At 45.7% G+C, this 16,100-nt stretch overlaps 1 protein-coding gene across 1 annotated transcript in view; it reads left to right on the plus strand.

Annotated features, from left to right (window-relative positions):
- Positions 1-16,100, plus strand: part of ATG2B (autophagy related 2B) — a 131,134-nt gene that overhangs the window by 31,675 nt on the left and 83,359 nt on the right. The window contains exons 3-10 of the mRNA XM_040332169.1: positions 665-814; positions 3,207-3,309; positions 4,936-5,098; positions 6,761-6,940; positions 7,624-7,720; positions 11,422-11,604; positions 14,134-14,288; positions 15,603-15,705. Of these exons, the coding sequence (XP_040188103.1) occupies positions 665-814; positions 3,207-3,309; positions 4,936-5,098; positions 6,761-6,940; positions 7,624-7,720; positions 11,422-11,604; positions 14,134-14,288; positions 15,603-15,705 (1,134 nt within the window). The remainder of the gene's footprint in view (positions 1-664; positions 815-3,206; positions 3,310-4,935; positions 5,099-6,760; positions 6,941-7,623; positions 7,721-11,421; positions 11,605-14,133; positions 14,289-15,602; positions 15,706-16,100) is intronic.

The raw sequence follows: 16,100 nt of genomic DNA on the forward strand, positions 1-16,100 counted from the left end.
CTATGGAGTCTGGCACAGCCTACTGCTGGGCAGACACTGCTGGTCTTCCAGCAGAAAACAATAGTCTTTTTGATTTTCTTATCACACAGCAAAGATATCAACTACCACTTCACCTTTAGAAGTCTTCCTCAGCTCACTGCTCTCCTTAACTCAACAAGCCTCAGGATGCAGCATTGAGTAGTAATCCTCTGCACAACTTATAGAGGCCTTAATTTCCTCATTCTGAACAGCTGAAGCTATCCAATGTCCTTAAACCTTTCTGGCTACATCTGCAGCCGACACCCGCTAGTAATTGGTGAATTTTCTAAACAAGGCAGAAATGTATCTCCCGTCTGTGACAACACCCCCAGATTTACCTGACTTCCTGTCACAATATATATAATCAATTGTCAGTTAAAGCAACGCAGTGCCGTATCGCAAAAAAAAACACCTGGTCAGGAAAGGGGTAAAACCTTTCGGAGCTGAAGTGGTTAAATCACCCTCCCGCCCCAGCAGAAAACACCTTTCCATGCGATATCTGTGTGTGTGCGTGCAAATGCGATGGTCTGACTCAGTATCTGTAGACCTCAATGTCCAAGTCTCTCCCCCTCTTTTACATATAACACAGTCCGGAAAGGGTGATTTAGTATTTGTGATTAACCTTTGCTTTTCTTGTATATTGCAGGTTCTGCTTCTGAGCCGATGTATTGGTCAAGTTTTATGACCAGCAGTATGCAGCTGGCCAGAGAGTGCCTGAGTCAAAAGCTGACCGATGAACAGGAGTCCTCACAGCCCTTTGAGGGGCTAGAGAAATTTGCAGAGACCATAGAAACTGGTAAGGCTGCTGGATTCCTATTATGTGTGTATTTTTTTTTTTTTTAGGTTACGCATTTGTGGAAATAAACTCATCGATTTAACAATTTCCAACAACAGAAAGGGCTCTTTCACACATGCGGGACCGTATGTCCGCTTTTTCATTTATCCGTTTACGGATGAAAAAGGGACATACATTGATCCCTATGAGATTGCGGGTGTCAGCGGATGAACACAGACAGCCGGACTCAGACACTCCCCCAGGCTCCCTTGACGGATTTGATTGACGGGAGTCGCTAATCAAACACACCCTCCAGCCTCTGCCATGGGTCCTCATTGGATAGATTGATAACAGCTCCTGCTGGGGCTGGAGCTGCTGGGCATGTAGCCGTTGCTGGAAGGATCGGGTTCAGGTAAGTAAAAGGGGGGGCTCAGGGGGGCTGCTGCACCACAGAAGGTTTTTCACCTTAACGTAAACCCTGCATGTTTTTTCACCTTAATGCATCCTATGTTTTAAAGTGAAAAAAGTTTTGGCAGTCACCGGCCCCCCCCCCCCCCCGTTTTTACTCACCTGAGCCCTGTATTTCCTACGCCGGAGACGCGCTCTTCTCCTCTGTCCGTTGTCTCGTCTCTTGATTGGATAGATTGATAGCAGCGCAGTCATTGGCTCCCACTGCTGTCAATCAAATCCAATGATGTGGGTGCCGGGGGGGGGTGGAGCCGAGTCTGGCGTTCTGCATCTATGGACACAAATGCTAGACTAGGGAGCGTGTTGGCAAGGTAACCCCAAGGTTTATAAGGTTAGACGAGGGGAGGAGCTACTAGCGTCGCCGGGGACCCCAGAAGTCGAGGATCGGGGTCACTCTGTGCAGAACGAACTGCACAGTGGAGGTAGGTATGACTAGTTTGTTATTTAAAAAAAAAAAACACAAAAAAAAACGAAGCCTTACAATCACTTTGATGCATAGAATGTATTAAGACGAAAAACCTTGAGGGTTTACAACCACTTTAATCAAACAGTAAGGTGGTAGTAGAAAATGTAATGACTTTTTGTCCTTGGTGAAAAGGAGCTAAGAGTCCAAATGGGAGCATGACCCTACATTCCATCTTTTAACCACTTACCCCCCGGAGCATATTGCTGCCCAAAGACCAGAGACCTTTTTGTGATTCGGGACTGCGTCGCTTTAACAGACAATTGCGCAGTCGTGCGACGTGGCTCCCAAACAAAATTGGCGTCCTTTTTTTCCCACAAATAGAGCTTTCTTTTGGTGGTATTTGATCACCTCTGCGTTTTTTATTTTTTGCGCTATAAACAAAAATATAGCGACAATTTTGAAAAAAATTTATATTTTTTACTTTTTGCCATAATAAATATCCCCCAAAAATATATAAAAAAACATTTTTTTTCCTCAGTTTAGGCCGATACGTATTCTTCTATATATTTTTCGTAAAAAAAACCCGCAATAAGCGTTAATTGATTGGTTTGCGCAAAAGTTATAGCGTTTACAAAATAGGGGGTATTTTTATGGCATTTTTATTAATATTTTTTTTTACTAGTAATGGCGGCGATCAGCTAATTTTTTTTCGGTACTGCGACATTATGGCGGACACTTCGGACACTTTTGACACATTTTTGGGACCATTGGCATTTTTATAGCGATCAGTGCTATAAAAATGCATTAGATTACTATAAAAATGCCACTGGCAGTGAAGGGGTTAACACTAGGGGGCGGGGAAGGGGTTAAGTATGCCTGGGTGTGTTCTTACTGTGGGGGGGGGGGGTGGCCTCACTAGGAGAAACACTGATCTTCCGTTCATACATTGTATGAACAGAAAATCAGCATTTCCCCCGCTGACAGGACCGAGAGCTGTGTGTTTACACACACAGCTCCCGGTCCCCGCTCTGTAACGAGCGATCGCGTGTGCCCGAGGGCGAGCGGGGGGCGCGCGCGCGCGCGCCTACGGCGGCGCGCACGCGCCCCTAGTGGCGGCTCAAAGACCCGCTGTATAGCTACGGGCTCTCGCCCAGCAGAGCCGACCTGCCGCCGTAGAATGACGCCGGCTGGTCGGCAAGCAGTTAAATGGTTACATAGTTAATCTGGTTTAAAAAAAAATACATACATCTATCCAGTTCAACCAACAAAGAAAAAAATGAAATAAACGCACACATACAAATAGAAAACTTCCATATACACAATCCTATACCCACAGCTGATCCAGAGGAAGGCAAAAAAACAAATAAACAATAAAGCATGATCCAATTTGCTCCAGCCGGGGGAACAAATTACTTCCTGATCCCCCAACAGGCAAGCAGATATTCACCGGATCAAATTATACCTATAAAATATTTGTGTCCAGTTATATGCGTTTAGGAAAAATCCAGACCTTTATTGTATGTTGTTTTTGTGTTGCAGTATTGAGACGCGTCCGAGTGACGTTTATCGACACAGTGCTGAGAATAGAACGCATACCTGAAAACTCAAAAACAGGAACTGCCCTGGAAATACGAATCAGCAAGTAAGAATATACAAATATTAGTCCTCAGACATTAGTAATGATTGTGCAGAACCTTTGTGTTTGAGTTTACACCAGAAATGCATGTTACATTAATGTAGATTTAAATCCTAAGGGCTCATTTATACTTGGGATTGAGGGGAGGTAAAACCCATCGGTTGAGCCATGCTTTTACCACCCTCCGATCGCCCCCCCTGTTGCTTAGGCATTGACCGGGGATGTTCATATGCCATGGGCGCGATGCTTTGCAGCTGCAGCAGGAATTACACTGGTGGTCACGCACGGCAGGTGGTACCACTAGCCAGGTGTCAACTATTCAAGTGAATGTTACCGTGCTGCAGCCGCACACAGCGCTCGGTTAGGACAGCAGTTTCCAGTAATTAGGGGGTTAAAACAGATGGCGAGGAGACAATGTAGCTCCCCCTCACTGACCGTCTATTGCTGTCTAAAGCGCGATCTTAAAAGCAGATCGTCCTTTCGGACAGCAAAGCAGGTCTAAACAACAAGGCCTTAATCAATATTTTCTGTGCTGGTGCACTGTGTATTATAAACGACTGTCATTACAGAAAAAAAAAAGAGTTTTCACCTTTTTATTTATATTGTGTCACATTTCAGTGCTGCTGATCTCCTGCAGCCACAACATGCATGCCAAGTGATGGCTGCATGGCATTTCTCAGGGCTCGTTTCCTGATGGGTCACAACAGTGGACCGTACATACATTATATTGTCAAGTATTGGGACACCTGCCTTTCCACAAACAAACTTTAATGACATCCCAGTCTTAGTCCGTAGGGTTCAATATTGAGTTGGCCCACTCTTTGCAGCTATACCAGCTTCAACTCTAATGGGGAGGCTGTCCACAAGGATTAGGAGTGTCTATGGGAATGTTTGATCATTCTTCCAGAAGAGCATTTGTGAGGCCAAGCACTGATGATGGCCGAGAAGGCCTGGCTCACAGTCTCCGCTCTATTTCATCCAAAAGGTGTTCTATTGGGTTGAGATCAGGACTCTGTGCAGGCCAGTCAAGTTGCTCCACCCCAAATCGCTCTTCCATGTCTTTATGGACCTTGCTTTGTGCTTTGATGAGCTCAGCTGCCCCCTCTTCCTTCCCCTGCAGCTGGCCCGATCAGAGAGCGCAGCACGTTTCACGCAGTAGGGAACCCAGCTTCAAGGCTTCACTGCCCTCTTCCCTTAGCAGAGATGGTAGCGGCAGCACTCGATGACACTGCTGGATTACTGGCCTGTAAGTGTCCTAATAATAAAAGTCAGCAGCTTCAGTATTAGTAGGTGTTGACTTTTTTTAATTTTCTCTGCAAGAGCCTGGAGCTCCTCTTTAACTGAACAAGCTGCGGCTAGAATCTGATTGGTTGCCATACCCAACTGCTTCAGATTCTTCTGCTCCAGTTTTGATAAATTCCCTACAGCTGCCCATAGTTAAAATGGATGCAGCCAGACTCAGCGGAGGGAGATTTCTGCAGAATTTTTGGCAAGTACAGAATCACAGTATATATAAAATAATATGCAACGTGGTTGGAGGGAGGCTTCAGAATGGCAAAGATATTTTTATTACAAATTATGTGAGCAGACAACAGATCCTCTTTAATGAGGCCTTATGATGCTTTCTTGCAGGACGTTGTATTCTGATGAAACGGTGGATGAGCAGTCGGGAATTAACGTGCACAGGCCCTCGGCATTCGCTCACAAAGTCCTGGAACTCAGCGGTGTGTCTTTCTTCTGGGATGAATTCTCAGCATCTGCAAAGTCCTCTCCTGTTTGTTCAACCTCCAAAGTGGTAATCAAAAGTTATAAAGTGTTACTTATGTGCACAATAATCAGATCACCATCACTCTATTGTGACAGGAAGCTTCTGCACGGAGGTATAGTGTTCCATTGGATTACGGCACAGATCCGGAGGAAATGCATAAAGTACACCAAGACTCAAGGAAGAATACACATTTCTCTTATATTTGGATAGTATTTTCTTATCCTGTAATTAAGCTTTACATTATATCTAAAACCATCTTTAAAGTTTTCGGATAGATTAAGGAATGGGCAGAACCCATGTCAGGTTTTCAGACATACATGATGCATGTCCTGTTGGAGAGATTTTCCTTTACTTCCTATCCTGTAAACACCACAGGAAATAAGAAATATCTTCAAAATGAAAACCATTCCCTCCCAGACAGTTGTCACTGAAACGTTTGGGGGGGGGGGGGGTTCGGCAGCAAACAACACCCCCGCGCTCCCGGTTCGCTTACCCCTTCTAGGCATCTGGCAGCAGCGGGGATTGGGGCGTCAGCGGACATCAGGCTGCGGCTGAGGTCAGGGCGTCAGCGGACATCGGGGTGTCAGCGGACATTGGGCTGCAGCAGAGGTCAGGGTGTCAGTGGACATCGGGCTACGGCGGGGATCGGGGCATCGGCAGACATCAGGCTATGGCGGGGATCGGGGCATCGGCGGACATCAGGCTGCGGCGGGGGTCGGGGCATCGGCGGACATCAGGCTACGGCGGGGATTGGGGAATCGGCGGACATCAGGCTACGGCGGGGATCGGGGCATCGGTGGACATCAGGCTTCGGCGGGGATCGGGGCATCGGCGGACATCAGGCTTCGACGGGGATCGGGGCATCGGCAGACATCAGGCTTCGATGGGGATCGGGGCATCGGCGGACATCAGGCTTCGGCGGGGATCGGGGCATCGGCGGACATCAGGCTTCGGCGGGGATCGGGGCATCGGCGGACATCGGGCTGCGGCGGGGATCGGGGCATCGGCGGACATCAGGCTGCGGCGGGGATCGGGGCATCGGCGGACATCAGGCTGCGGCGGGGATCGGGGCCTTGCCGGACATCAGGCTGCGGCGGGGATCGGGGCATTGGTGGACATCAGGCTGCGGCAGAGTTCAGGGCGGTGGGGATCGGGGCATCGTTGGACATCAGGCTGTGGCGGGGATCGGGTAGCGGCTCCTGTGTCTTCTCCTCCTCCCTCCTCCTCGCTTTTACTGTGCGTCTTCTCCCCTCCTGTCCTCCACCTAGGCGTCCAATAGAATCGTCTGTTTCTTCAGCCAATCGGGTGATATTCATTCGCTGTTGCAACACACCTGGGTGGGCTTTGGTCGCAATGCTCTGTGCCCCAAGCCCACCCTATTTTGAAGACTATTGGCGCCTCTGGCTTTAATCTGTGCTTCAAAACTTGCCTATCCCTGCCTTAGGAATTCATGCGCCGATAGATAGGGAGAGGGGCGGCGCCTGTGCGCCCACAATGCTTCTATTCCTGTTCTGGTGACCATTTAAAACCGTTTTTTCCTGGTGGTTACAAATTCAGTTAGTAATTTTCCTTGACAAAGACATGGACAGCAGCATGTGCTTTATGTAAAAATGATAGCGATAAATGGGCCCTGAATGGCTCTAGTAAATGTTGTGATTCGATTTGATTACAATTTTTTTTTCTTTTTAGGAAACAGAGCCTAAACTTTCTCCCAGCTGGAATCCAAAGCCTGTCTTTGAGCCTCACCCCCAGTTCACTAGAAGTGTAACTGAGGTCACCCCCTCTGACCCTGTGCAGATCGCTTCCCTGGTGGGCAGAATTGAGCTGGGTCTGATTCTGAAACAGAATGAAGTGCTTCCTGGAGCAAAGGTTAGTTTATGTTCTGTATATTTGTTTTCATTGCTTCACTTGTCATTGATGGTCTATTACTGGTCATGTTTTTTTGGCCTGTGATACTGGGGCATGGATTTAGGACTTTTGAGACTACCACAGTTTGATCGGGGTCTCTAGTTAGGATGGAGTGGCTTCACGGACACAACCACTGCTCCCAATCTGACATCCACGCGGGCGCACGGCCCCGACCGCACCCACGCGGGTTTTCAAATTGGGAGCTGCGGCTGTGTTTATGACAGTTGACATGAATGGGACTGCATGCCAAGGGGATGCACGGAACACCTGTGTGGGTAAACGCAGTCTTCGTATGGGTGTAGGCTGGAGTGCATCTGTTTGAATAAGGCCATTGTTGGCTCAAACAGAGAGGAGCACACTGGATTTCTGTTAGCTCAACAGATATTTATCTACTTACGGCATTTTGAAAGGAATGACACATGGGGGAATGGACATGTATAACACGGATGTATTAAATGTATGGTTCCCCCCCCCCCCCCCCCATTTTCCCAACACCTTAAGGTCATATAGTCAGACGTAATAAAAATAAGAAGCAATTGTCAGACAGACTGTCACATCTAGTGCTGCTGTGAACATCTCAAAGTTATGAGCTAATTGTAAGTGATTTGTTCTGTTTTAACTCGTCTACTGTTTGTTTTATTTAGCTGGATGTGGATGGACGCGTCGACTCTTTCCACGTCTTCCTCTCTCCACGGCAAGTTCACCTCTTGCTGGACATGTTGTCAGCCATTGCTGGACCAGGTAATAAAGTCTTCTTGGCTATCAACATTTAACAACTTTCAGCCCAGGCCTATCCTGGCACTTCTCTCCTACATGTAAAAATTATAATGTTTTGCTAGGAAATTGCTCAGAAGCCCCAAACTTTATATATACCTTATTTATCGGGGTATAGCGCGCACCCCTAATGTGGACCCGCAATTCCTGTAAAAAATTTTTTTAGTACTTACAGTTTTGGTGTCTTGCGCGGCATCCATCGGCGGCCTCGTCGAGTCCGGCGTCCGTCTGTGGCTTCGGTGGTGTCCCCCTGGCTTGTCCCCCTGGCTTGTCCCCCTGGCTTCTCCCGCGCTGTCTCCCCGTCGAATCGCCGCTTCCCGCGCTCAGTTTGAATGCCTGCGCCGACATATACCGAGTGCAGTACACTCGGCTACATTCGGCCAGGCTCGGCTTCGCTCGTACTCACGCTCTGTGACGTTTATGCATGAGCAAAGCCGAGCCTGGCCGAATGTAGCCGAGTGTACTGCACTCGGTATATGTCGGCGCAGGCATTCAAACTGAGCGCGGGAAGCAGGTATCAGCGTATATCGCGCACCCACTATTTTCCCCTTATTTTAAGGGGAAAAAAGTGCGCGGTATACGCCGATAAATACGGTAGATATTCTTTTGAGGGACAGGCGTCTCATGATTCTGAGAGTCCAAGGAAGAAAAATGCCGCTCCAGGTGAGCAATCGCTACAGTTCGGATATGCTGGGTGCAAGCCACGGCTCACCACCGATGAGAAGAAAAGAACGGCTGCACGCCAAAGGAACCTTCCAACATGTTTATTCCAAAGTAGCAAAAGACAGATCGGCACAAATCGTAGGATGCGCTTGCGGTCCCTGTCACTTCCAATGGCCCCCCCAATCACGGCACGATTTTGCCGCGATTGTCACCCGATGAATTGCGGTAAAATCACGCCAAACAGAATTGTGGGACCAATGAGAAGAAAAGAACGGCTGCACACAAAAGGAAAGTTCCAACGTGTTTATTCTAAAGTGCCCGAACCCAGGAGGTGACACGTTACACACTGACCTCGGTGTTTCTTCAAACCAGATTTGAAGAAGATCTGAGGTCAGTGTGTAACGCGTCACCTCCTGGGTTCGAGTACTTTGGAATAAACACGTTGGAACTTTCTTTTTGTGTGCAGCCGTTCTTTTCTTCTCATTGGTCCCACAATTCTGTTTGGCGTGATTTTACCGCAATTCATCGGGTGACAATCGCGACAAAATCGTGCCGTGATTGGGGGGGCCATTGGAAGTGACAGGGATCGCATGCGTGTCCTGCGATTTGGGATCGCGGGTGGAATCGCAGCGATTCCCCCCGAGATCCGGGATGCCTAGATGTGAACGGAGCCTTAGTGGGACTCCATACCCTCCCATAGCATTTTTTTTATTTACGGACCTGTAAACTCAATCCTCCACGTTCATTGCTGTACATCAGAGAGTGGATGGACCTTCTGTTGAAGTGGCATGTGGTGGGCATTGGTAGGTGGTAAACTGGCCAGATTGGGAGACATTTTTGAAAAAAAGGGCTGAGCTGCAACAGAGTTACAGGAAAGTGTAATTACTTAAAAGAGATGTATGTATGTTTTTTTTGTTTTTTTTGTCTGCTTGTTTTGTATATTTTTTTCAAATATCAGTTGCTGGAAACCATTAAAAGCTGATAATATTTACATTGAGCTGAGCACCTTTGCGCATATTTCTAAAGAAATAGCAATAGACCAGACCTTTAAATGTTCTATAAATCTTTTCTATATTGAGGTTGTTATCCCCACTCTGTCCTTTAGATGACCCTTCCAAAAACATCTGTTCCATTTTAAATTCTTTAATCCTCTTATACTTATACTTTGTTATTGTCGGGAGGCATTTACATTTTCTAAATGGAACTGTGGATAAAATGCAATATATGTGCATCATTTTGTTTGTGTGTTATTTTTTTTAAAGGGAAAATCTAGCATGGTCACTTTTTTTTTTTCTTTTAAATAAATAAACATGTTATACTTGCCTGCTTTGTGCAGTTGGTTTTGCACAGAGGAGCCCAGACCCTACTTCTCGTATCCCCCGCCAGATCTCCTGGCCCCTCCTTCCTGCCCCTATATCAAGGAGCTTGCTAAGGGGGCACCTTGGCATCCTCGCTGACAAGCGGCTGTTCGGTGTGTAAATTCACACATGGCTCTGCCCCCACTCTCTCCTCATTGTCTCACTGGCTGTGATTGACAGTGGCTCCCTCTGCTGTCTCAGCCAATGAAGGTGCAGAGACCCTGGAGAGCCGCTGCTCTCATGCACATCACTGGATCGGGGTGGGGCTCAGGAAAGCGTTGGGGTGGGGGGGTGCAGCCCACTGAAGGTTTTGTTTACTTTCGTGTCTTTACAACCACTTTAAGGTGAACCCCATGTTTACATAGAAACACATAGTCCAACAGTTGATTATAAAAAAAAATGCAGTTGGTGTAAGTACATTTATGTATCTTGAGGTCAGCATCCTTAAATGAACAGCAACAACGTTCAGTTTGGGGGGGGGGGGGGGGGGGCATCAGGTGTGCTTCATGATACTGACAGATGGAGTGAGCAGAGGACTGATCTGCTCAGTCTGCTTTTGCTCCAGCAGCTACAGCAGGCTGGGGTGTTTTGAGGGTGGGAATCTAGCATTGATGTTTGATAGGAATACTGGATCGCTGTTGACATACACTATATTATCAAAAGTATTGGGACACTTGACTTTACAGGCACATGATTTTTAATGGCATCCCAGTCTTAGTCTGTAGGGTTCAATATTGAGTTGGCCCACCCTTTGCAGCTATAACAGCTTCACCTCTTCTGGGAAGGTTTAGGAGTGTGTCTATGGGAATGTTTGATCATTCTTCCAGAAGCGCATTTGTGAGGTCAGACACTGATGTGGATGAGAAGGCCTGGCTCACAGTCTCTGCTCCAATTCGGGTTAAAGCTATTAAAGATGCAAAGGGTGGGCCAACTCAATATTGAACCCTACGGACTAAGACTGGGATGCTATTAAAGTTCAAGTGTGTGTAAAGGTGGGAGTCCCAATACATGTGGTAATATAGTGTATGGTATGTATGTATGTGTTTTTAAGAGATTATATATACTGTATATACTTGAGTATGGTGAAAAAGCATGATTGTTTACAACCTCTTTATCTGCCCATAGACGGATCGAAACCACCCAAATTTGTGGTTGTGGTTTGTGGTTGTACTGAAGATGATTTATTGAGAAGACCTCAGTACAACCAGCCTGTTTTTTTTTTTCTTTTGGTCCCTGCCAGTGAGATTAGCCGCCAGCAGTCATCGCTGTATTCTGCCAAGGACGGCTCCCCGCCAGCAGAACACAATAGAAGGAGGGGGTGAAAGAATTATTCTTTTTTTGATTCTCGCACTTAACAGTCGGTGTTGATGGGGGAATCCAATAATTTAATTTCCCCCCCCCCCCCCCCCCCCCCCATTGTTGGAGAGAAAATTGCATAATTCTTTAGCCAGTCAAAGCCATCCCGCAGTAAATGGAATATACTTCAGGTAAGTAATACGGACCTTGGCATAGTGTTTTTTTATTTATTTACCAGCGGTTAGTTAAAGGGAAGTGAAGGGAAAGTTGCTAATATCCCGGAGTTGGGCTAACCCGTTATGCAGTAAGTGGTAATAGCATTTTAATAATAAAAAGTATAAACTGTTGCAGAATCCTCCAGTCGGATAGGAATGTCCAGCAAAGATCGGAAGAGCCGCCCCATGCAGCAAGAAGATGAGCTGCGTCTTCAGATGGAACTCAAACGCTATTTAAAAAGAGAAGCCATGTCTGAAGGACTGTCTGCTGAGCACAGCTTCTATGAGACTGACACAGCAAAAACACCGTCCAGCCATGGTGAGAACCCCTATACACTACCTAAGGCTTATGTAATAATCAATATAAAGCAATGGGCAAAGCACAGTAATCCATAGAAACCCGTCATCTTTCATCGTTTTGGCTAGTGGTGCACTGAAATGAAAATTCTGGTGCTGAAACCAAAAATTCAGGATGCACCTGGTCAAAAATGGAAACCTAAATGGACAGTTTAAAAAAAAAAAATGTTTTAAATTGAATGTGGCTAGCGATTTTTGCATCGGGTCATTGGGGGGTGCGATTTTGGCTTGAAGTTGAATGGGCGGCGATTTTGGCTTGACGTTGAATGGGCAGGCCGTTTTGGCTTGAAGTTGAATGGGCGGGCCGTTTTGGCTTGAAGTTGAATGGGCGGGCCGTTTTGGCTTGAAGTTGAATGGGCGGGCCGTTTTGGCTTGAAGTTGAATGGGCGGGCCGTTTTGGCTTGAAGTTGAATGGGCGGGCCATTTTGGCTTGAAGTTGAATGGGCGGGCCATTTTGGCTTGAAGTTGAATGGGCGGGCCATTTTGGCTTGAAGTTGAATGGGCGGGCCATTTTGGCTTGAAGTTGAATGGGCGGGCCATTTTGGCTTGAAGTTGAATGGGCGGGCCATTTTGGCTTGAAGTTGAATGGGCGGGCCATTTTGGCTTGAAGTTGAATGGGCGGGCCATTTTGGCTTGAAGTTGAATGGGCGGGCCATTTTGGCTTGAAGTTGAATGGGCGGGCCATTTTGGCTTGAAGTTGAATGGGCGGGCGATTGTGGCTTGAAGTTGAATGGGCGGGCGATTGTGGCTTGAAGTTGAATGGGCGGGCCGTTTTGGCTTGAAGTTGAATGGGCGGGCCGTTTTGGCTTGAAGTTGAATGGGCGGGCCGTTTTGGCTTGAAGTTGAATGGGCGGGCCGTTTTGGCTTGAAGTTGAATGGGCGGGGCCATTTTGGCTTGAAGTTGGATGGGCGGGGCCATTTGGCTTGAAGTCAATGGGAGACAGCATGCAATTATCAGTACCTTGTTGTTTTTTTTGTTTTTTTTCGTATTGGCAGAATGCCGATTTATCCCTATTTTCGCCGATTTAACCCTATTTTCGCCGATAACCCTATTTTCGCTGATAATTTTCAGCGGCCGATATATCGGTGCATCCCTAATTTTGGCTGATGGAAGGCGATGGAAGATGTCTGTGGTTTCTGTAGGTCACTAAAATCCCAACTGCAGCTAAAAGTACTGTCGGGAATCAGGAGTGTAGAACTGTATTTTTAGCTGCTTTGCTAGAAAGTTAGGGGGTTTAAGAAAATTCTATATAGTTGAACAGGATTGTATAGAAGACTACTGTGGGAGATTGATATTTTTTTTTTTTTAACCCCTACTGTTATATTTTTGATAAAAGTTCCTAGATTTTGGAAATGAGTTTGCTGTTATGCGCACTTAAAGCAGTAATAAATCCAAAATTTAATATATATCAGATAACCAATCATTAGGTGTGGTGGCTGCATTCGTTTTCTGTTTTTAGGCTTTTTTCCTTCTGTTTTTATCTGGTAATCTGGCCAGTAACACACCTCCTGTATCTGAGTGCCCCACTCTGGATGAAAGAGCACAGGGGGCACCTTTGGTACTCAGCAATGGTCAGTCTGGGGGTAGGGAAGTGTTTGACGTACTGGCAGATTTGCATACAGTAACAAATTGAAGCCAAACTCCAGCTCATACTTTATAATTTGTTACAGCAAACAGTTTTGTTTATTTTGGGATAAAGGTTTTACATTCATGAATAAAAGCCAATAATTGTAAGCACCAGTGGCGGCCCATCCATTAGGGGCACCCGGGCGCTGCCCCCTCTATCCATGCCACCCCCTATATGAATAGATGGAGCTATAAATTAATCTATCCATGGCGGCTCCTATTCATGCTTCTGACCCCCTTCAGGATGCTGGGCGCATGAATTACAGCGGAAGGGGTGTTTTTTAATAAAAAAAAAAGATTTATTTTGTTTTTTTTAAGCACCCGATTGGAGTGATAGGCTCAAAATAGGATGGGCTCGTGGCGCAAAGCATTGTCCCAAGAGCCCATTCAGGTGTTACAACTGTGAATGAATATTCGCTATTGAAACAATGATCCTCAATCCGGTCAATCAGAAGCAGGTCTGAGACCCGTTTTTTGATTGGCCAAAAAGAGAAGAGTCCCAATTGGCCGCTGAAGAGGAAGGAGGAAACGGAAGCAACCGCGATGCCCGTGGCGAGCAGGAGAAGGTAAAGTCCTTTCAATCACCATGTGAAAAAAAAAAGACTAACCTAGAAAACAAATGCAGCCATCACATCTAAGATTTGGTAATCTGCAATCTAATGAATGTTTGCTTTTAGGTTTAATATCACTTTAAGACATTTTAGACCGTGTATGTGGTTATGCAACCTCATCCTTTCAGACTTCAGGACAACAAACTCTCCGATCCAAAGAAACTAAATGCAAATAAGTGAGCAAAAGAAAAGTAGAGTTTGTGCCGTTTTTATTATCCAATTTTTACCTTTTTGCTTTTTCCTTCCTGTTTAGATGAGGAAGTGTTCTTCTCAATGGCGGATATGGACATGTCTCACAGCCTTTCCTCTCTCCCCCCACTTGGTGATCCACCGACCGTGGATTTAGATTTGTCACTAAGTAGCACTTACACCACTTCTCCGGTTGGCTCCCCCCTTGGAGGCGGTGCAGTACGTATGACTTCTTTATCCGCTACACCAGGGATATGCAATTAGCGGACCTCCAGCTGTTGCAATACTAAAAGTCCCATGAAGCATAGCAAGACTCTGACAGCCACAAGCATTGATGAAGACTCATTAATTAATTTCCTGACAATCTCAGGGTTACCCATTCTACCGTCTGATTCAAATTACTATGGGTGAGACAATGCAATCTACAGACAAAGCAAATTTCACATCTCACCTCTCTCGGCTTCAATCCCAAACAGGAAGAGCAAGCCCTCCTCACTTCAGTTTTATTAAAAATACAACATCACAAAAATGCATTTAATTGGTTCACATTAAACAGAAACGCCCACTGATTACTCAGTACCACCTACCCCCTTGTGACGTCTGTAACACATGACACATATTTCAAAGTCCATGAGCAAAGGGAAAGAAATGGAAGTCCATGTTTGGAAGAATTCCTTTGGTTACAAGATTCAAACCGTCCTTTGGGTGAGGGGAAGACAGGATGAGGGGGATGGTAGAACTTCCTCTTAAAAATCCTTTTCATAGTTTTTTTTTCTCTCCAGGAAAGGCTTGGAATGTGTAGCAAAGAGGAAATGGCAGTAGAAGGGGGACACGGAGTGAGTGAGGGGGATGGAGCTGCTTTTTGATTTTAATAGCTCTCTCTGTATGTCCATCCAAGTTGAAATATACTTTACTTTAAAAACATGTCTGACAAAACTTATCAAGGAAAATAAGCAGTATTGATCATTCTCATACATACATATGCATATATAAAAAGAAATATGAAAATATAAAAAGAAATTAAAAGAATATAAACCGAGAAACATTTAGTGGTTCTAATAAAAGAATAAGCTCAACTTATCAAATAGGAATTTTATCCAGATCTATCACAGCATGACACCCAGAGGCATGATGGGACTTGTAGTTTTGCAACAGCTGGAGGTCCGCTAATTGCATATCCCTGCGCTACACCATTGTCATGGGGGTGGTTTGATGTTGGTCCCTGTTTGGATGGGAATGTAAAAGGAGCACCCCGAAGGGAAAGACTCGCCCACCTGGTTTTTGTTTTGTTTTTATGTTCCCCCAAACTTGTATCACCTAGCTGCAGAGGGCCAGAGCAGGAATCTGAGTCCTGCTGCTAATATTCACATCGACCCTAATCGCCAATTTGAATGAAGCCTACGATGGCAGCTTCCTTGGCTGCAAAGGATAGGAGGGTTTAGTTTCACTTTAATGCAATGGCCTACTTTTTATTAGTCAAGAAAGTGTCTGCTGCGCTCTTTATGGATGACGTTTTTGTTTATTTATTTACAGTCGACATGGAGCGACTATCAGGAGCATCTGAGGATGGAGGAACCACTTCTGCGAGGGGCCTCATACAAGCCCAACATAAACCAAAACACTCATAGACGAACCTGTAAGTTGTCATCATTCACTACAATGTATGAACAGCAATCTGTCATTTCCCCTGGTCAGTCCCACCCCCCCTCCCTTCACAACATAATTAACCCCTTCTCCGCCCCCTAGTGTTAACCCCTTCCCTGCCAGTGACATTTCTACAGTAATCAATGCATTTTTATAGCACTGATCGCTATAAAAATGCCAATGGTTCCAAAAATGTGTCAAAAGTGTCCGCCATAAGGTCGCAGTACCGATAAAAATCGCAGATCGCCGCCATTACTAGTAAAATATATATATATATATATATATATATATATATATATATATATATATATATATATAATTAATAAAAATGACATCAATCTATCCCCTATTTTGTAGACGCAGTAACTTTTGCGCAAACCAATCAAT

Source organism: Rana temporaria, chromosome 13, assembly GCF_905171775.1.
Source record: "Rana temporaria chromosome 13, aRanTem1.1, whole genome shotgun sequence".
Taxonomy (NCBI): Eukaryota; Metazoa; Chordata; class Amphibia; order Anura; family Ranidae; genus Rana; species Rana temporaria.